Source organism: Anneissia japonica, unplaced genomic scaffold (genome assembly GCF_011630105.1).
Source record: "Anneissia japonica isolate Jap-2015-1 unplaced genomic scaffold, ASM1163010v1 scaffold1487_len315116_cov162, whole genome shotgun sequence".
NCBI classification, from domain to species: domain Eukaryota; kingdom Metazoa; phylum Echinodermata; class Crinoidea; order Comatulida; family Comatulidae; genus Anneissia; species Anneissia japonica.
In genome coordinates, this window is record NW_022732104.1 from 154,758 (window position 1) to 176,102 (window position 21,345).

The following is a 21,345-nucleotide window of genomic DNA, read 5'->3' on the forward strand; positions in this document are numbered from 1 at the left end:
GCGTGTATATATATATATATATATATATATGTATGTCTATATATATATACGTATATATATATATATGTATATATTTATATATATATATATATGTATATGTATATATACTTTTTAAGTCATGTATCATGCATAGGAACGTTGAAGCCTGCAAGGCTCTGGTTTACTGTATGTGAAACTACAACACATAATTACCGGCAAAGTGTTATTGCGCGATCATAAAGACATATTTATCCTAAGTTATAATAATGTAAATCTACTGGAGTATAACAATAATAGAATATATTAAGAACCATGTTGCTCTCATTAGTTTTGTTTACAGTCATTTAGGGGACGTTTATTACATGGAGGCGTTTATTCCAAATTAGGCTCTGGAGTTTATTCAAAGCAGGGCGTTTATTCAATATACACAGTAATTGAAAATTAATTTATTAGCCAAAATCACGGCCTCGTGTACTCCTACTTCTGCTTTTTAAATAGTGTATTCACCCCTAAGTCGTACGTTTCTGTTTTATTCAGGTTTATTGTGCGAGCAGTCTTTGACTCCGTGTGATCCAAACCCTTGCTTTGAGGGCGTTAACTGCATTTTGGTGCCAGACATGTATTTGGGCTTCAGATGTGAACCGTGTCCTAATGGGTATAATGGCGACGGCATCAAGTGCAGTAAGTTTACAATATTATGTAATATAATTTAATATAATTTAAATAAAATTATTTATGTTACCATCGGTTGTAATAAGTTGACTGTTACATTCAATCAATTTTATTACAACGTGGTTCAACATGTATACTATTAATAATATAACAATAAATAATTTATACTTCCTTAGTCAATACTTCATTCAAAAACGAATCAGGAAAAAGTAAACATCATGCCCAAGACGGTATATTCTGCGTGTCTATAGCATATTATCATACCGTAAAACCTCGAATTAAAGCCCATTGGGCTTAATCTCGAGATGAAGCCCGTCTCGAATTGAAGCCACCCTTTTTAGTTTACAAAATTAGCCTCGAAAAGAAGCCCATCTCAAAAAGAAGCCCATGGGCTTCTTTTCAAGATAGCATAGGCTTCTTTTCAAGATATTGCAGTCACATACACTGTACATGAATTTCTGAAAAAAAAATAAATTAAATACAAGCTTGGTTTATACAGTAGTTTAGCTGATTTAATGCCAGTTAAATACACTCTATGATACTGATTTATGTTACAGTGGCCTTATTTATTGTTTTACAGTGCATTCATTTTGAAAAGAAGTCCCCTTCTTTACTTTGCAAAAATAGTCTCGAAATGAAGCCCATCTTGAAAAGAATCCCATCTCCAAAAGAAGCCTATCCAAAGTTCGCAAAAAAAAAATGCCCATGGTCTTCATTCGAGGTTTCACGGTATTATATGATCCGCTCTTCGCAGGATTTTCCGCTGTTCTGACGCGACTGGCCATTCCTGCATCTTCGTCGTTTGTTTGTGACTAATTGTAATGCTTTATAAAATGTAGATTCATAAACTATGTTTATTTGAATTAAGGTATCCTGAAAGAAACCTATTGATATATTTATGTTTTTTTGTTTTTTGTTTTTGTTTTTGTTTTTGTTTTTTTTAATTAAATGTTGTTTTAATCAATTGCAATTGGCTAAACTATACCCGAAACTATAGCATTCAGATAAGGATGTGACTATCTAAATTCTATTTTTTGTTTGCTTCTTTTATTTGAAGGGGGACAATGCTCAGCAATGTCCTAATAACATCAGGCGCGTAACAGGGGTCTTGGGTCGAGGGGGGGGGGGGGGGAGGGGAAGGTAATAATTTTCTCGTTTAGTAATTTATTATACACACCCCACCCCTCCATATAGAAAACAATACGACATAGGGCTTATCTTATTTATAAAACAGGCCACGCACGTGTGTTTGAAACTAAATATAAGCATATTCATCATGGTTTTATTTTATTTATTTTTATTTATTTATCTTCACTATCAATACACATTGAGACCCTTTTTTTTAAATGTTCTTTCTATTTGAGTTTGGACTATTATGTGTTCTTAGAACTTAGAACGCAAAGCACAAGTTCCCACCCTAAAAAAGGGACAATTTTTTTTTTTTTTTTTTTTTTTTTTTTTTTTTTTTTTTTGGGCCTTTTTTTTAGTTTAGGGCCACACACGTTTTTTGAAACTTAATATAAGCATTTTTCATTATGGCTTTATTTATTACAAACATATTCTTTCACCATCATTACACATTGAAGCCCTTCTTTTAGGTAAAACGATTTATTTTAAATTTCCTTTATTGAGTTTGGGACTATTATGTGTTTAAATAATTTAGAAGGCTAACCTTCTAAAAAAAAGGGGAGAAAAAGTATTTTTAATTCTAATTTCGTCGGAATTGATCAAAACTCCCTAAAATGTGCAATTTTTAGAGGAAATCGACCTATCCTAACAAGAAATGCGGGCGAAGCGCACGAAATTTAAGATTTTTAGGCACTTTCAGGGGGTGAAAATGCCATCTTCAAGGGGTGGGGAAAGATTTTCCACAGATGGATATTTTCCCCTTGTCCCCCGGTGGTTACGCCACTGCGGAGAATATCTGGCGGCTTAGAGCAAAGGAGCTATGGACACTTGTGGAGAAGGAGTTGCAGGGTGTTGTGAATCTAGTCATTATGATATATCTTCCTTTCTATTCTTTTCTTTAATTTTCTCTCCTTTTTTCTTTTCATTCTTCCTTTCCTTTTCTTTTCCCCTTCTTTCTCTTTCCCTCCCTCTCCCTTCTTTCTTTTCTCTTATAACCCAGCCCAGTACGAGGGCTTGGTCAGCCGGGTAAAAATCGTCAGGGAGGGGGAAAGTCCGCCTCCCCTGCCTCCTCTCCCCGCCTGTTACGCCACTGAATAACATGCAATGCACTGCTGACAACCAATGTACATGTCGAGATTTTCCGGGGTTCAGACACGACTAGCCCCCGCTAACGCCACACCTGCATCTTCGTCGTTCGTTTGTTACTAATTGTAATGCTTTATAAAATCTAGATTCATAAACTATGTGATATATTTGAAATAATTTTTATGTATTCTGAAAGAAACATATTGATGTATATATATATATTTTTTTTTTATTAAATATTGTTTTAATCAATTGCAATTGGCTAAACTATAGCACTACAAATAGGGATGTGACTATCTAAATTCTAATTTTTGTTTGCTTCTTTTATTTGAAGGGAGACAGTGCTCAGTAACATGTCCTAATAACATGCAATGCAGTGCTAATAACCAATGTACATGTCAAGATGGTTGGACAGGCTTTGGCTGTAAAATAGGTAGGTACTACATAATTAGTTTTTTGACTTGTAATTTTGTATTTATTTTGAGTTGTTAGCGCTTTTAATATTTATTGTATTATTTTTTTACAGGTATTACCTTTCTTAGTATCCACATTAGCATTTCTTGACATATACGTTATTCGTGTAGTTAGTCATTTCATATTAAATCATGTGTGGTTATAGTTATGAATAAGTTGTTAAATGATTTTTTTTTGTGACGGGAAATTAGAAATTAGTATCTGCATACTATAGCACTTGATAACGTGTCATTTAGTACTTCAATTTTAAACGATGCCTTTAACACGCGCAGTTTATCGTGGTAACACATCGGTTATCACCCACATCCTGAATTCTGACAAGTACTATAACTATTAGATGTACTGTATATTTTACACTGTTTTAATAACGTGTCGTTGTCTTGACAACTTTATTTCTATCAATCAATCAATCAATCAGGCTTTTCCATCCACTGCTTTGTAATGTGCATTCATTAAATAATTCAATCTATTACCGTACTCTCAAATATGTTGTGTTATGTACCCTGCATGCTAGTCGACGCATTTCTTCAGTGTACTTTTTTCTTGTTCTTGGTTACCGTACCATTTTATTAAGTTCCCTGTCCCTCTATCGCCATAAGTATTCTTTATACAAAGCGTATCTTTCCATTTCGTTATTGATTATTTAAGATGACTTTTACATTCTTGCTAATATAAACGTGGTATATTTTCGCAATAACGACAAACAGACGTGAGTTTTGCGCATCAGCACCAATTAAGTGGTGATAGTAACAGTGTGGTGGTGGTGGTGATGATGATGATGATGATTATGATGATGATATTGACGAAAACGACCACAGTCATGGTCATGATGATGATGAGAATTATGATCATGATGGTGACGTCGAAGACGATATAAATGATGATGATATTAAGGATAATCAAAATCAAATCAAACCGTTCCATTTATATTACGCCATTCCAACAATCATTGCTTGTGGCGCAGTGGACGAGATGTTGCTCTTTTCAATGACGTTCTGCTCCCCTGAGAGGGTCGCTTCATATCCTCTGCAGGCGAGTGGACCAGTACACCGGGGTACCCCCCCCCCACCCCTACTCGTCTCTGGGTTTTTTTTTAAATGTACATGACCATTTGTGTACACTGGGCCTACGGTTTATAGTCCTTATGCCGGTATTGTTGGCTGTGGTTACGGGGCCCCTGCCTTTACCGCTCAGCCATTCGACTTGATAGAAATAATGATGATAAAATAACAATTTAACATAGTAATAGTATTAATATCTTTTCCGTAGCAATGATGATAATGTGATAGGCCCAATTGCTTCCCATCAACAAACTAATTAGTCGTACTTTACCATGTGGTACTATTTTTATGTAAGGCCCGAGATACTGGAACTCACAACACTGTACCTCAAACCCTTTAAAGCTGCTTTAAATTTACCACATTTAAAATTTTAAAGATTACATTAAATTCTACCAAGTTCTCACACAATTTATAATTGTTTACACGTTATTGTCTTAAGCATACTTTTATTGTGTTTATTATTTGATGAGTGTCATTGCTCCATCAAGTCTAGGCTTGATGTTATGGTTTTGTCGCATGCACATTACAGTAGATTATCAGAACATCGGAATACTACTGTATTCCTGAAAGTGCACGTTATTTTGGAATGATAACACGGTTTGAAGTCATTAATTATGTCTCATAGCTATCTGTAGACCCGACTGTCAAAATGGCATATGTGCGGCACCAAACGAATGTAGATGTTATGCAGGTTACACGGGTAAACGATGCAGTGAAGGTAACATTTTTCTTTTAACACATCTTATAATTGATTTAATAATACATAGGCTTTGTCTCATTTTTGTATTTTCCTTGTAATTTAACCCCTGCTCTCTGAGTATTCTGTATTGTTACAGTTAACCAGCAAACTGGGATTCGAACCCAGAGGCCACAGAACTAGAGTGACCCCCCACCTAAATGGCGCATTTAGGTGGGGGTGGGATAGGATGAGATAGACAAAATGTATTTGGTTGTAACGAGACGAGACGTATGGTAAAACAAAGATGAGTCACCTCACGTTGTACTGAATGTGAGTGCGGAACTTTGGGGAGGTGAAATTGTGTGAAGATGGTCGTATGTAAGCTTGCACGACCATCTTTAATTTGTTGTAGAATTTTGGACACGGACGGACTGGGAGAGTTTGCCATGATTGTTGTATAGATCACGTATTGTCACAATTTAAGTAGGCTAGGCGTTTGTGACAACATGTAGTGTTGTAGCCGAGCACATGAAAATACACTTGAAAAACATATGAACGCTTTTCAAATCCTGAACTAGTGTAAGAACAACTCACTTAAAACTACCGTACGTGTGTGACACGTGACGTACGCTTAATTGTTCATGATCTGAGTAAATCAACGGACATGTACGCCTTTATAAATTTACAACGTGACGTACAGTAGTGTCATAAATTCAAAACTGTGTCAATCGCAATGATTGAGTCACCAAAGTAACGTCACAACAAATTTTATTAACCTTTGTTTTGGCCTGATAATATAAGTTACTATGTTTACCTGCGTAAATTTCATAGTATAAACCTTTAAACAATTTCAAACACTACAAATTTCAGCACTGAGTCACCTCTCAAACGAGAGATGCTTTTCGTTTTTGTGTATTCAGCCAAATTCTTTTACATAATCATAATATACGATCAATGTTCCAAATTTGTTTTTCGATTGCTTCCCACATTCTCGACAAAGGGCGTTCCGGAAACATTGAATGATGATATTATTAGTATGGTGATGATGAGTAATATTATTAAGAATAGTAATAGTCAGGCCTCATTATTGCGATATATAACATTAATAACATTAATGTCATCTATAAATTCATAAACTATACATCGGTTTTGAAGAGTTACAAATAAGATAAGATCTCCGATTAACCAATGACCTATGATAATATTTCAAGTTTAGCTCCATGTAGGACACTGACAGACTATAAAAATAATCATAAACGTTACTTTATTGGCCCACATCTTAAGAATATGCTAAGAGGGCGAAATATTTCCAACATCCTTTCATGAGATTCAGATATACACAAACTGCCTTCAAATTTAAACAAAACTCTACAGATCATTAACCATCGCTGAAGATTGTTCGAGAACATAATGATAGTGATAGTTAATTGTTTACTGTGTAGCAGTACTACCATCTGTAAATTTGTATATAGGATCTGTGTGTAAATAATACCTTGCATTTTTAACTAATATCCCATTATACACCAAGCTTAGGAAGGTCATTTACCTTAAGGTCATTTGCCTTAATTCAAGTGACCACACATCATTTGGGAATGTTGATGAGTTTCCCAGGTACTAGACAAGGACAGGCAATTACTAATCCTTATTGGTCAGATGGTATGAAAGGTAATGCTATATCACATACATTTGTACTTTTACAGACACTCCTCAGTTTGCCCTACACATTACTTTCGCTTTCTATCAATTTGTATATATCATCAACTTGTTTTTGTAAATACGCTTTTCACTTGGAATAAATTGTACAGTTATACATATAAATTAGTGTGGCGTATTTTTATCATCTTATCGTACACTTACACTAAAGTGGTGACCTCCGACGTTTCAGTACACACTCTTTGCATCAAGTTAATAATGGAAGGACAACAGCAACAAGTTCAACAGCAACAACCTGTCGTATCTGCTTTAGATGCTACACCGCCTGCAATATCATCAGTTTCTCTGAAACTTCCACCCTACTGGCCCAATGATCCAACATTATGGTTCACACAGGTTGAGGCACAGTTTACAACCAGGCATATCGCGGTGGACGCTACGAAGTACGCGTATTTGGTGGGCTCCTTGAATCGGAGATAGCCCAAGAAGTGCGCGATCTCTTACTTCACCCGCCACAGGACAATAGGTACGTACAATTAAAGGAGGCATTAATAAAACGGACATCTGACTCCGATCAAAAGCGTCTCCGACAACTTTTGACAGCGGAGGAGTTAGGAGATCGAAAACCCTCCCAATTATATCGCAGGATGTTGCAACTGCTCGGCGCGGCGACCGAACCCTTGAACCAACAATTATGAAGCAATTGTTCTTAAGTCGTCTTCCAGCCAATGTTCAGTTAATTTTGGCTTCTGCAAAAGATGAGCTAGATATGCCATGCCTAACTACACTTACCGACAAAATATTGGAGGTATCTGCCACCTCCCCAATATCTGTGCCACCGCCGACTGTTTCTTCCGTCCACCCAGAGGAACTGCCCTCACAATCTGCCACAATTCACACACTTCAATTGCAGATTCAAAAATTTGAATCTTGGCAAGCGGATCAACGATCTCGACCCAGAAGCGGAAGCCCAAATCGCAGTTGATCATATGGTCGCAATCGCTCTTCATCGCGCAATCGCTCTTCACGATCAGCCGATGATAAGACGCCATCACTTTGTTGGTACCATTTGAAATTTGGTGATAATGCACGCAAATGTCTTCCACCGTGTTCAGGAAACGCCAACGCCAACAACTAAAAGCGACGAACGTTGCTGGCCATCCTGTAATCGCCTTTTCTTTATCACGAACAAATTTTCTAACCAACGCTTCCTCATCGACACAGGGGCAGAAGTTAGCGTTGTTCCACCAACTCGACATGAACGTAAAAAAAGGCGACATGATTATAACTTAAACGCGGCTTACAAATCATCGATTGCAACATACGGACACCGTTCAATTACTCTTGATCTGGGATTACGTCGCAAGTCTTCATGAATTTTTGTGATTGCGGATGTGTCGCACCCCATTATAGGCGCCGATTTTCTACGACATTTTGGACTCCTTGTCGACATGACTAACCATCGACTAGTGGACACAACAACCAATTTAAGTATTCAGGGTATACTTTCGAAATGCCCACCACTCAACCTTATGTTCAACACAGTCGTGGGTAAGTCCAACTTTGATAACATTCTTTCAGAGTTTCCTTCAATAACACTCCCATGTTATCAGGAGGCGACTTTGAAACATGATGTAACACACCACATTACAACCAACGGCCCTCCAATATCTGCACGTCCTCGTCGCCTTGTGCCCGACCGCTGCAAGATCGCAAAACATGAATTTGAACATATGATGCAGCTTGGTATAATCCGCCCCTCTGACAGTAACTGGTCGTCACCCCTGCACATGGTTGCAAAGAAAACCCCTGGAGATTGGCGTCCTTGTGGTGATTATCGTGCACTCAACAATGCCACTCTTCCTGATCGGTATCCTATACCTTACATGCAAGATTTTACATCCACATTACATGGTGCAACCATTTTCTCTAAAATTTATCTCGTCAGAGCATATCACCAAATCCCTGTCGAGGCCAGCGATGTACCAAAAACCGCTAAAACTACTCCATTTGGTTTGTTTGAGTTCGTTCGCATGCCTTTTGGATTACGCAACGCCGCACAAACTTTTCAACGATTTATCGATCAAGTGACACGCGGACTTGATTTTTGTTATGCATATATAGACGATTTGCTTGTTGCAAGCTCTAATGCCCAGGAACACGAAAATCACTTGCGTCAATTGTTTACTCGCCTCAATGTGTATGGTGTTGTTCTTAATCCAGCAAAATGCCAATTTGGAGTTTCATCATTGGAATTTTTAGGACACCATGTGGATGCCAAAGGTATCCGACCACTTCAGACAAAAAACAATTTCCACAACCAAAGACATTACGCAAACTCCGCGAATTTTTTGGACTTGTTAATATTTACCGTCGATTTATACCTCAATGCGCTGAGATCTTACAACCTGTTACAGCATTACTTGTAGCAACAGGTAAGAAACAAGATCACATTTGGACTAACGCAGCATTGACTGGATTCACAAACGTAAAAATCGCCCTTGCTAACGCTACACTCCTCACCCACCCGCAGCCAGATGCACCATTGTGTATTATAGTAGATGCTTCGGATATGGCTATAGGAGGTATTTTGCAGCAACGCATTGACGGCAATTGGCAACCGATCTCTTTTTACTCTCAAAAACTTAAATCAGCAGAGACACGATTCAGCACGTTTGGTCTTGTGCCTTTGGCAGTGTATCTCTCAGTTAAACATTTCCGTCATTCTCTTGAAGGACGCTCATTTCACATCTTAACTGGTCACAAGCCACTCGTTTACGCCTTTCGCGCTAAAGCTGATCGTCACTCTCCACGTGAAATTCGTCATCTAGACTTTATCTCCCAATTCACGACTGATTTACGTCATGTAAGCGGCAAAGATAATGCTGCAGCCGACGCACTGTCGCGCATCGAACTTAACCCTCTTGAGCACCATTCGTCTACAATGGTTGATTTTGAACGCATTGCAGTGGCACAACAAACTGATGATGAACTGTGCAAACTACGTGAATCATCATCGTCACTTAAACTCCAACCATTTCCAACTGCAACTTCAGACTCAACGATTCTTTGCGATGTTTCAACGGGTAATCCTCGCCCATATGTTCCATTAGATTTTCGTCGCACAATTTTTGACACTCTTCATTCGATATCTCATCCTGGTATTCGAGCAACTCAACGTTTAATTACAGAGCGTTTTTTATGGCCGAGTATAAACCGTGATGTACGCCAATGGTCTCAAACATGCATTCAGTGTCAGCGCTCCAAAGTACAGGTACACCGACACACAGTCTCACCGTTGTCTACTTTTTCCACACCTGATGCTCGTTTTGACCATGTCCACATTGATATTGTCGGACCTCTTCCACCCCCAATGGTTATAGTAATTTACTGACTTTTACTGATTGTTTCACTCGTTGGTCGGAGGCTGTACCCATCTCTGACATAACAGCAGAAACTGCCGCACTCGTTTTTGTTGATCGCTGGATTTCTTCATTCGGGGTACCTTCCACAATAACCACAGACCGAGGTCGACAATTCGAATCTACATTATTTCAATCACTAACATGATTACTTGGAACCAAACAAATTCGTACAAACTGCATACCATCCGATGGCAAATGGACTTGTTGAACGATTTCATCGCCATTTGAAAGCCTCTCTCAAGGCATACAATGACCCTACAAAGTGGACTGAACATTTACCCATTGTACTTCTAGGAATTCGCACTGCACTTAAGGAAGATCTTGGACATTGTGCGGCAGAGCTTGTGTATGGTACTACATCACGATTGCCAGGACAATTTTTTTATTAACATTCTGAATTTCCTGATTATTCTAATTATGTGCATAGATTACGTGATATAATGAGTAATTTTTATCCCACTCCAACCCGCACCAATCCTAATCGTAAATCTTACATCAGTCAGGATTTACTAACTTGTACTCATGTGTTTGTTCGTAGAGATTCCGTTCGTAAACCATTACAACATCCTTACGATGGCACTTTTAAAGTTTTACGAAGAGCCGACAAACAGTTTGTTCTTGACATAAATGGTCGTCGAGACACTGTCAGCATTGACCGCCTAAAAGTAGCCCATTTAGATACGGTTACAGCACACACACCCACCTCCACCCTTGGGCCTAACAATCCCCCACAGTTAACAGCCCCTGCTCTTTTTCACTGGTAGGGGGCTCCTGTAGCAGTACTACCATCTGTAAGTTTGTATATAGGATCTGTGTGTAAATAATACCTTGCATTTTTAACTAATATCCCAACTTCATGGGTTATACACCAAGCTTAGGAAGGTCATTTATCTTAAGGTCATTTGCCTTAATTCAAGTGACCACACATCATTTGGGAATGTTGATGAGTTTCCCAGGTACTAGACAAGGACAGGCAATTACTAATCCTTATTGGTCAGATAGTATGAAAGGTGATGCTATATCACATACATTTGTACTTTTAAAGACACTCCTCAGTTTGTCCTCTCTGAGTACACATTACTTTCGCTTTCTATCAATTTGTATATATCATCAACTTGTTTCTCAAGTGTTTTTGTAAATACGCTTTTCACTTGGAATAAAATGTACAGTTCTACATATAAATTAGTGTGGTGTATTTTTATCATCTCATCGTACACTTACACTAAAACTGCTTGAAAAATTTGCAAAAATTGAAACCATCATACATATTCATATGGCATTCTTACTGTCAGTCATTCAATGTCCATTTATTGTTATTTTTGTAATTTCGAAACATATATAAAATATACTGCGTAACAGTATGAATACTCAGATTAATACTCAGATACGTTGATTTTAAGTCATTGTATCAGAATCGAGTATTAAATAAAGTTAGGCATATAGAGGAAGACGAAACTCATATACTGTCCAGCTGTGCTCACTAAAGAGATCTTGTTTAGGCTCACTCACTGTAACAATACAAACCGTCTGCGTAATTCTTTTATCCATGATAGTATTCATATTGTTACTTCTTACGTTCATAGAAAATAACGATATAGTATTTTCGTATATGATATTTTAAAATGATAATGATAAAGTACGATATGAAATTTTTAGATTTTCTTCTGGATTTTAACGGTTTTTTTGTCTGCGTTTCCCAACTGAAGATGCCTTTCTTTTGTTATTACCAATGAAAAATAATAAAGTTCATTCGTATTTCGTATTTCGTACAATTTTGACTATAGAAACACTAAATTATTCCACCAAATATTTTGGCTAAAGACTGCTGGAGTAGTCGAAATATCTGTCAGAGTAAATGTTATGGTTTATTATAATAGTACCGTACGGTATATAGGCCATCTTGTAATTTTATGGTAATAGACTAATACCCGCTACGTCACTGATTATTATATAGACCTACGTGTGTAACGTATTGATGTTCCTCGTATGTTTTGATAATCTACATGAAGTCTTCCCATTGTTTATCCTTCTCTCTATCTCTATTATTTATAGATAATAATATAATCTATGGCGAATTATCAACAATTATTCTTCGTACCGGAGCAATTTCTTCAAAGTTTTCTGGATATTCTATGACTTAATATATTAAACTGGTTAACTAATATATGTGATTTATTCTTTTAGTATTTTTGTCTATTCCACTTTTTGTTAGCTATTTGTAAGCCCGATTGTAAACACGGTGGTAAATGCTATGCTCCTAACGTGTGTGTCTGTCCTTCTGGGTTCGTGGGTGCACATTGTGAAACGAGTAAGTAATTCTGTCGATTTCCAACAAGAAACCAATTGCAATTTCTACTAAGATTAATCATAATAACGATACAACACTAACTATAATAAACATACCATCATAACCATTTACTATAACCCATACCGTTGTAACCATAGTATATACGGGTAACCATTCCGACCATATCCATACTAACCATACTATTGTAATAATAACCGACCTTGATAATAACAACTAATCATGAACGTATTAATACAAACATATAAAGTAAAGATATATTAAAATAACTATATTTTATATTGCTGCTACTATACGTAATTGCCCAACAATACACATTTATATGTAAAGTGGTACAGTCAATGAATACACAATAATGATACGATTGTTAGTTACAAAATCATTAAACAATGTATGTTGTTAATTATACTTAACTTGCATAATAATAGTGCGATATACTAACATTATTTTTAAAAGCTGAGATAATTTATTGGAATTTAACAATATAAGACAATCCTTTAATATCGCCGCGTAAAAATCGCCCTAACCATGATTAATACAAATGTTTGACGCTGACCATTATTCTGAACGAAGAAAAGACCATCGGAACGGCCAAAAGTAGTCCGGGCAAACCGACTTTAGCGGCGGTCAAAATCTGTCCGCCGGACCTTTTCTGGCCCGGATCAATTTTAGCGTGACAGCCTAATTTTCTAGCCGAATAATAGGCCTATCAGGCCTAATACCTTTTTTCGGATTCTGGCCGAGAAATTTTATCTTGGAACTGGAATTATTGGTTAAATTTTCTTAAAATGATGAAATTATTCTTAGTCTTGTGCCTTGATGAATATTTCCTTCTCAGTCGACTGTTAAAAATCGAAGGTCGAAGCACCTCGTGTGGGACTAAAAGTATTCGGTGTTATGTTGACCAAGCTGACATGGCTGTAAGCACCATGAATAAAAATCTGTAGTAATGTGGACCGTTTATTCTTACGTACGTGCATCGTAAAGCAGACTCCCTGAATTAAGTTGATAAACTAGATTAGTGACTTTGAAATTTCTTTTATGTTGACAACACTGACGTACTGTATTGTCCTCAATGTTGTGGTCATTATTTCTCTGGAGCTCACAATTATGTACAGTACCTGACGAACCATCCCCTAGTTTATGATGCTCCTTTCTCGGCATTTGAGTCGAGCTACATGTGCTTAACTAAACGTACTAACTTTCAAACAATGCTTTCAATCGCATAGAACAGGCTAAATTATTTTTTTTATTACGATCACGGTCGCCTACTTAATTTCAAACTAATCGATGTTATAAATTTATAAATACAGTAGGTGCGGCATAACTATTTCACTTGTAGTGCTTGCCTTGTACAAACACACAGAGCTCGTGGTCTGTATTTTTGGCAAAATAGTTCAATAAAAAAGTTCAATATAGTACCAAGGTCCTCTTAACCACACGTGGATCGTCTAGAAAATTACCTGTGCGGACCCGGATCACTGTAGACGTAATTTTTTTTCTACAAAATACATAATCATTCGAAGGATTCACATTTTTTTTTCTTAATTTATTGTTTGTTTTTTTTTAACGTACGTAAACATCATAATTTTATCGCCTCCTTTCTTGGAAGTGTAATTTTCGCTTACTCTACCTCTAAACGCTCCGAGATTTCACTACCAAATGTGGTGGTTTTTTTTTCTCAAAGCCGATGCCCGTGTGATCGTGAGTTTCCTACCTATTAGGTCCTCAATGCGGCATGGTTCGGCAAGCCTGCTCATGACTGACGCTGCGTGTCTAAACTGCGGTGGTGGACCTTTCCTATCATTCGACACTATTTTTACCTCTCCTGTTAATAATACTCACACACTTTTGGAGTCCTTTGGAGGTAGGCTTTACCCACCAAAACCAGAACCAGAGCCGGAACCACATTTCATTTGTTGCAATGCCTTAGCAGCTGCATATACTTATGTTTACGTAGTGTTTATGTTTACCTATTAACAATTATCTGTGTGGTGTTGTGGATAAAACTAAGATTGTAAAGTAATAGGCTAGGCCTATGTGTTTTATGAATGTACTAATAGCACCCCTTTTCCTTTCATTTAGTGACTTGTCGAGTTAATTGTCAAAATGGCGGTTTTTGTTCAGACCCAGATACTTGTATTTGTCCAGCGGGATATTCAGGACCTACCTGCTCACAAGGTACGAGTTCAATGACAATTAGTAACGTGCGTAGATATATTTTTCAACATGTCTTGTGTACCGTATGCACTCGTTATTGTTAGATTTAAGTTATTGCTTTTGTTAATATCATTGTTATTTTTATTGTATTTTTTTTTAAATATTTTTTGCTCATTAGTTTATTGTTTTTTGTTTGAAATGTTCCTGTTGTTGATTTTGTTGTTTTTATTGTTGTTTTGTTGTTGCTGCTGTTGTTTTGTGTTCTTGATGTGTTTGTGTTGTGTTATGTTCATTTACCTATTCCAAAATCCAATACGTAATCGATATATATTCCAGCCGTTTGTCAGCCTGGATGTATGAATGGTGGGATGTGTGTAGAACCATCGCGATGTCTTTGCTCTCGGGGTTATAGTGGAAATTATTGCCAGCGAGGTTAGTTATGTATCGTCTTTAATTGTTTGAAAGGATAAAATCCTTAATTTTTTACATATATGAATTACATTATATGCGTAATCATATGGAGGAAAGATGTGACAGTAAAATCATCAAATCTAATCAACCACTACACTAGTTTCATAAGCAAGTAATTGGAAACCCCAACAGAGACAAATTAATTTATAAATTTATTTACATTTATATATATAAATACACAATGTATAAATGTAAATAGATATATACATATAAAACACACACACACATATATATATATATATATTATATATCTTATAAATATATACTGCATAAATTCATAGTTTCAGAAATATATTATATATATATAAACATTTAAGTATAAATATAAATGTGTAAAGATAAAACGATATTAATATAGACCCTTTATAAATTCATAGATATATGAATAGGCCGATACAAAATTTATTTGAATATGAATACATGATGTAATATATAAATAGTTCATATAACTTTTTTGTATGAACGATTTGTTTGGCGAAATTCCAACCTGCAACTCGCTATCACGGCGGTATAATAGAGAGAACTAGATTCCAACCCGGGGTCTTCTTAACCACTGGGGCTTTGGAAATTCGAATCCGATTAGGAGCACTTTATCTGTACACTCCTATGCACATGCGTAGTCATTTTTTGATGCACTGCAAATTAACATACATATGATACGCCCTTATCTTAAGAATGTTTACCGCGATACAAGTAACACTCAACCCAGAAACTTCAGTAACTCATTATATTCAGGTGAGGGCGCTGTAATCGTTTGATGAATTCCTATGTTGTCTAAAATTATTTACCAATTTGTATTTTAGGAATATGTCACGAGACATGCATGAATGGGGGTACTTGTGTACGAACAAATGTGTGTTCGTGTCTGCCTGGATTCATTGGAAAACGATGTGAAATCCGTGAGTTTACATAACAAATACACTTAGTCAACTAAATAAAAAAAATGCAATCTTCCTAACAGTTTAAACTCCCTGTCCTGTAAAATGTATAGTTCCCACACTGTAATCTAATGAAATTTCCGGCGTCAAGTCATATTTATCTGCAATATTTTCCATTATGATTCAAATTGTTTTGAGGTTGGATTACAGTATCCTATTAAAATTAGTATGATATGTTATATGTTGCTGTACTAGCTATCTTTATCTCCGATTAAGTTTGGGTTTCATGGTGGTGTGTGCTCTCCTGCGACCACCTCTTTATAAGCGACCATTTAACCTTGGACCGAGCGTGGTCGCTTTCGAGAGGTTAAACTGCAATATACAAAACTGTAATACTCAATCAAACATGACTTTTTTTTCGTGAGGTTTTGTTGTTTTTGGCACTCTGGAGTCCTCTCCTTTTATCTCAAGTTTTGTAAAACAGGAGTTTTTATTTAATTAATTACTTTTAATTTATAAAGTTTGTGTAGTGTTATCATCTAACAGTAATATCCGTTGTGATTTTCTCCTTGCTAGCCAAGTGTGAAAATCGATGCCTCAACAACGGAAGATGCGTTGCACCAAATACGTGCTCGTGTGCATCGGGTTGGAGAGGGAGACATTGTCAAAGAGGTAAACTTTAATTTAGTGTTTTGAGGTAGGAGGCCGACTAAACATTACTTTTGAATATTCTTTGCTCACATTGTCGGTTTTGTCTGATATTTTCACAGCTATTTGCAATAATGGATGCAAAAATGGTGGTGTTTGCATAAAACCTAACGTCTGTGCATGTCAGCAAGGTTATGGTGGCGCTTCTTGTCAAACACGTAAGATTGTTTTATTTACTTATAACGGCAAAAGGGATAATTTGAAATATTTATTTGATGGAAACATATGTTGCATTGTAAACATATTTTGATTAGGTAGGGATGTTGGCTCCAGTTGCTTTTGCGAGTGGCTGGCATACCAAAAAGGTGATGATGAAAGCAATTACAAACTGATGATAAACAAAGATCTAGACAGGCCATTTTATATTATCGACATGGCAATGCTCTTAATGTCCTAATATATGACGTTTGTTATAAATTAATTGTTTTAATCCTATCAAAAAGTTTACAATTATTACATTTTGTAATTTATTTTAGCAAAATGTCGAAGAGTGTGTATGTACGGTGGAAGGTGTGTTGCACCTGATAGGTGTGCGTGTAGACATCGTTACACAGGAGCCTACTGCGAAAAGAGATCAAGTAGTGTCAGGTTCGTATTATAGATATAATAGACTTATTACGATCAAGAATATAGGCTCACGCAGTTTAAACAAGGACTTTAAACAAGGAAAGTTTTGTTTTTCTGAGCATGTGCAGATTCTGCTTATCTGACTCATTAGCATAACAATACCACACGTAAGGCTAATTCAAGTTAGACGGCTTAAACCAGCCAGCTTCCTATCCTGGTAACAGTTAAAAGTCCTTGGTTTAACCATTAACCAATGGCGTTTGCTTAGACTGTTGTACCACGGGGACTTTTTTGCCATAGTAATAGTAAATCAATTTATAAGCAAGCATCGCTATTCGTTATGTACGTCAATTCGAGCTCGTTAAAAGAGAAGAACAAACTACCTAAAAATTGAATGCAGTTCAATTTATGCACAAAATAATTATGTTATTTATGTAGGCCAACATGTTGAATTCTAGTACCGGTAGATTACGTCATCCATTAGTCTACAAAACTAGGTTCAAAAACACTTTTGTTTTATCAGCAAATCACCTTTTTATAAAACATCTGAAAGGTAATTCAGCTATGGTTTGTATAACTCATTTTCAAACTTGACTATTGTAAATGTTCGTGTTAATATCCATTTCCAATTTTTGCATTTATATTCTTTATACCAACTACACAATTTTGACTTTTTCTTAATTGTTTCTTGATATTATTTTAAATTTCTATTATATACTATAGTTGATGATATGAATTGCACTTAAAATACATCAATAAATGAAAATACAATTTTTTTTAATTATAATATTTGTACATATCTCATTTTTATTATGTATCGGTATTGTTATATGTATTCTTTAATGTGTTACTGTAACAAAAAACCAGGTCTCGCAGTTTTGTATATATATATATATATATATATATATATATATATATATATATATATATATATATATATATATATATATGTGTGTGTGTGTGTTCTCACGACTGCTACTTAGTAGCTGCTACCTTGTTTTAGGATAAATTCACTCCTAACAGGCATTATTATTAATCATTTTTTTCTTATTCTGTTATTAATTTCACTGAATATCAATGGCCCTAAAATATTTTCATATGTATTTATTCAACATTTTCTTAAAGGTATTATCACAGCAGACGACATAACATGTGAACTAGTGGACGAATACTTTAACCGAAGAAAATATGGGAACAAGCTGCCATAGACACATATCGCACTTTCGTTATATTGTAATTCTACTAAAGGCAACTTACTGTGTCGTTTTATGTAGACCTAAATATGTGTTTAACAAAGGTTTAAACAAAAGACCAATCAGGATCATGAGTAATCTGAACTCAGTCCTGCGCTGACTTAAGCGCAAAAGACGTATTTCAAGCACCTTGAACGTTTAAACGATCAACCGATCGAAATGCCAACCGATTCACCTTTATAACGTCACTAAAATGTCATTTACATATATTTTATTATTACCACCATTGTATTACATAATATCATTCAAAAATATATCACGTTACGCAAGTGACCATATAGTTTCTCAAGTGATGCGTCAGCCTTTATTAGTCTTTTAAGAGCAAATCATCTAGTTTGTATATCTTTATTTTCTCTGGTGAATGGATTTAGGCATAATACTTTCAAAGATTATATCATGATATTCGTAATAGGCCTACCGCTTATAGGTATTTTCTAACTTATACAAGTACAGGCCTTTCAAACTACTGTACACTGTTAATTGTATACCGGTATATTATTGCAAAGCCATCCAAATTATAAATAAATATAACATTTGTATTATAATTTAAGGAAGTTAAATTTGTCTTCATCATTCAAAAATATATCACGTTAGGCAAGGGACCATATAGTTTCTCAAGTGATGCGTCAGCCTTTATTTGTCTTTTAGAGCAAATCATCTAGTTTGTATATCTTTATTTTCTCGGGTAAATGGATTTAGGCATAATACTTTCAAAGATTATATCATGATATTCGTAATAGGCCTACCGCTTATAGGTATTTTCTAACTTATCATACTTGACGCAGTCCTTTCAAACTACTGTACACTGTTAATTGTATATATTATTGCAAAGCCATCTAAATTATAAATAAATATAACATTTGTATTATAATTTAATTAAGTTAAATTTGTCTTTTTTTTAAAAAAGAAAAAGGATTTATATAGTAATTTTTAATGAGTGTTCGTTTACATGTATAAGGCTTGCCATTTTGCATACAAATTGTACAGTTTCTTTCTTTTTATTTCCTCTTCCTGTCCGATCTCGATTTCACACTGCTGCCCGCTGTATCCAGTTTTACATGTGCATGTGTTTGGCTGTACACACTTCCCATCATTCCTGCACTTCTCGACACACACAGCTGTATAGAGGAAGATAAAAGTGGTTTTTCATAATCATAGTGACAACCAATAATGGATGATTTGCCAGAATTATCGAGGCATTACTAGCTCGTGTTGCCGACTGCCAAATTACCGACAGACATTTCACAGAGAAGCCAAATGGACACGTCTTTTTGCCAACAGCACGTTTCGCTGACAGCACGTTTCACCGACAGAAGGGTAAAACTATTGTGAGCATGGCTGCTGCCGCCGAATTGTCATTTCTCCAACATAACTTCATCGCCAGGTTAGAAACCCGGGATTTAAATCGAACATGGTGTAATGAATCACAGTCAGTGTTTGTGTACGGTATTAAAAGTATGGTGTTTTATTCATTATACATAAAGATATTGAGTGGCATAACCAAAAAGGAGGGGGAAGGGCCCTTGTTAGAAACCCATTGGCAGATTGGCGTTAATCCTAGTGTGCAATTTGGAGATTCAATGGCGATTCAGTGAATTTTTTGTTTGTCAGTAACAAAACACTTCTATTTAGAAACTCGGAACTAAAAGTGTCGAAAAGTGTCAAAAAGTGTCATCTCTCTTCAATTCTCTTTGCCATCGGTTTTTTTTCCCCCTTTTTTTAAATTTCAATGTTCGCTGCCTATTCTTTGTTTTAAAGGCTGTCTCAACAAAATATTTGTTATTCTTATCTTTCTAATTTGTTGCCTTCTTCATTTCTTTATACTTTGGTTACAATACTGCAAATCATAATTTTTCTATTATACATATTTAAGATGGAATTAAAATCTTGCTTTGAAACTGCAACTGGATGTCTTCAGGGTCATAATTAAAATTGGCTAGATCATGGCTAGATTATGACTATGGGTGAACATCCTTTTAATTAATTAGGCCTATAGATTCGAAATTTAGCATCACACTTACCAAGTTGGCAGTGACTGCCAGTCCATCCAGGTGCGCATGAACATGTATCAGGTTTCACACAGTGTCCATTGTGAAGGCACGGGGTTTTGCAGACAGCTGAAATGATGTTATAAATTGCAGTTTAATCCGTACTAAATGCATGTTCAACGTATATCGAGTTATTAATAGAATTCTACAAGAAAGCGTGTGCAATAATTGCACATGTTTTTGAAAATGTTATCTTGATAATTTATTAGAACAATAACTTATAATAATACTGATGACAGAAGACGTTTAGACAAATACGTACACACACACATACGTAGGCACTCATCGACAAGTCTACACAGACACTTCTTTTATGACATGATTGAAAAAAAATTCTCCATTTACCATGTTGACACGTTCGGCCTTTAAATCCATAAGGGCAGTTACACATGCGGCTACCCAGTACTGCGACACATCGTCCCCCATTCATGCACCTACTTGGACAGTAAGCTATTTTGAATAAAAGAGTAAATAGTTATCAACCAGGGAAACCAGTTGTAATTTCACTGTTGCAAACGGCGTAAAGTATTTTAACACAAAGGTCGATTCTAAAATTGGGTGGGCCCGGTCACGTTGGGAAAGGAGCAATAAACCGAGGCTGGGCGGGCCTGTGTGGCCTCCGAAGGACCCGATTTTGGGTCCAGAGGACGAAGGCCAGCCAAAAAATAACGTTCTGGAAAATTAAATTGGTGATTTTTTTTATAATCTAATCTCCTACATTACCGTTCGACCAAAATCGCCAACCACAATGTGATTGTAATATACAGCCAACCGGTGATGCATGCGCAGCCCGAAATC

General features: G+C 36.1%; 2 protein-coding genes across 5 annotated transcripts in view; one reads left to right on the top strand and one right to left on the bottom strand.

The window, feature by feature from the left end:
* The window catches only part of LOC117115586 (von Willebrand factor D and EGF domain-containing protein-like), a 59,577-nt gene extending 40,202 nt beyond the window's left edge, over nt 1-19,375 (top strand). For 3 of the 4 annotated variants that reach the window (XM_033259444.1, XM_033259442.1, XM_033259443.1), the window contains 11 exons: nt 517-660; nt 3,200-3,298; nt 5,026-5,118; nt 12,370-12,465; nt 14,548-14,643; nt 14,959-15,054; nt 15,897-15,992; nt 16,548-16,643; nt 16,742-16,837; nt 17,156-17,267; nt 18,372-19,375. In XM_033259444.1, the coding sequence (XP_033115335.1) occupies nt 517-660; nt 3,200-3,298; nt 5,026-5,118; nt 12,370-12,465; nt 14,548-14,643; nt 14,959-15,054; nt 15,897-15,992; nt 16,548-16,643; nt 16,742-16,837; nt 17,156-17,267; nt 18,372-18,402 (1,055 nt within the window). In that variant the 3' untranslated portion in view covers nt 18,403-19,375. The remainder of the gene's footprint in view (nt 1-516; nt 661-3,199; nt 3,299-5,025; nt 5,119-12,369; nt 12,466-14,547; nt 14,644-14,958; nt 15,055-15,896; nt 15,993-16,547; nt 16,644-16,741; nt 16,838-17,155; nt 17,268-18,371) is intronic. The other variant, XM_033259445.1, reaches the window with a different exon arrangement.
* On the bottom strand, nt 18,778-21,023 carry LOC117115587 (protein shifted-like). Its single transcript, XM_033259447.1, has 3 exons — nt 20,893-21,023; nt 20,521-20,616; nt 18,778-19,617 (listed from the first exon to the last, which is right to left on the bottom strand). The coding sequence occupies exons 1-3, from the start codon at nt 20,975-20,977 to the stop codon at nt 19,445-19,447; spliced, it is 354 nt and encodes a 117-aa protein (XP_033115338.1). The 5' UTR covers nt 20,978-21,023; the 3' UTR covers nt 18,778-19,444.
* Between the last annotated feature and the right edge of the window lie 322 nt (nt 21,024-21,345).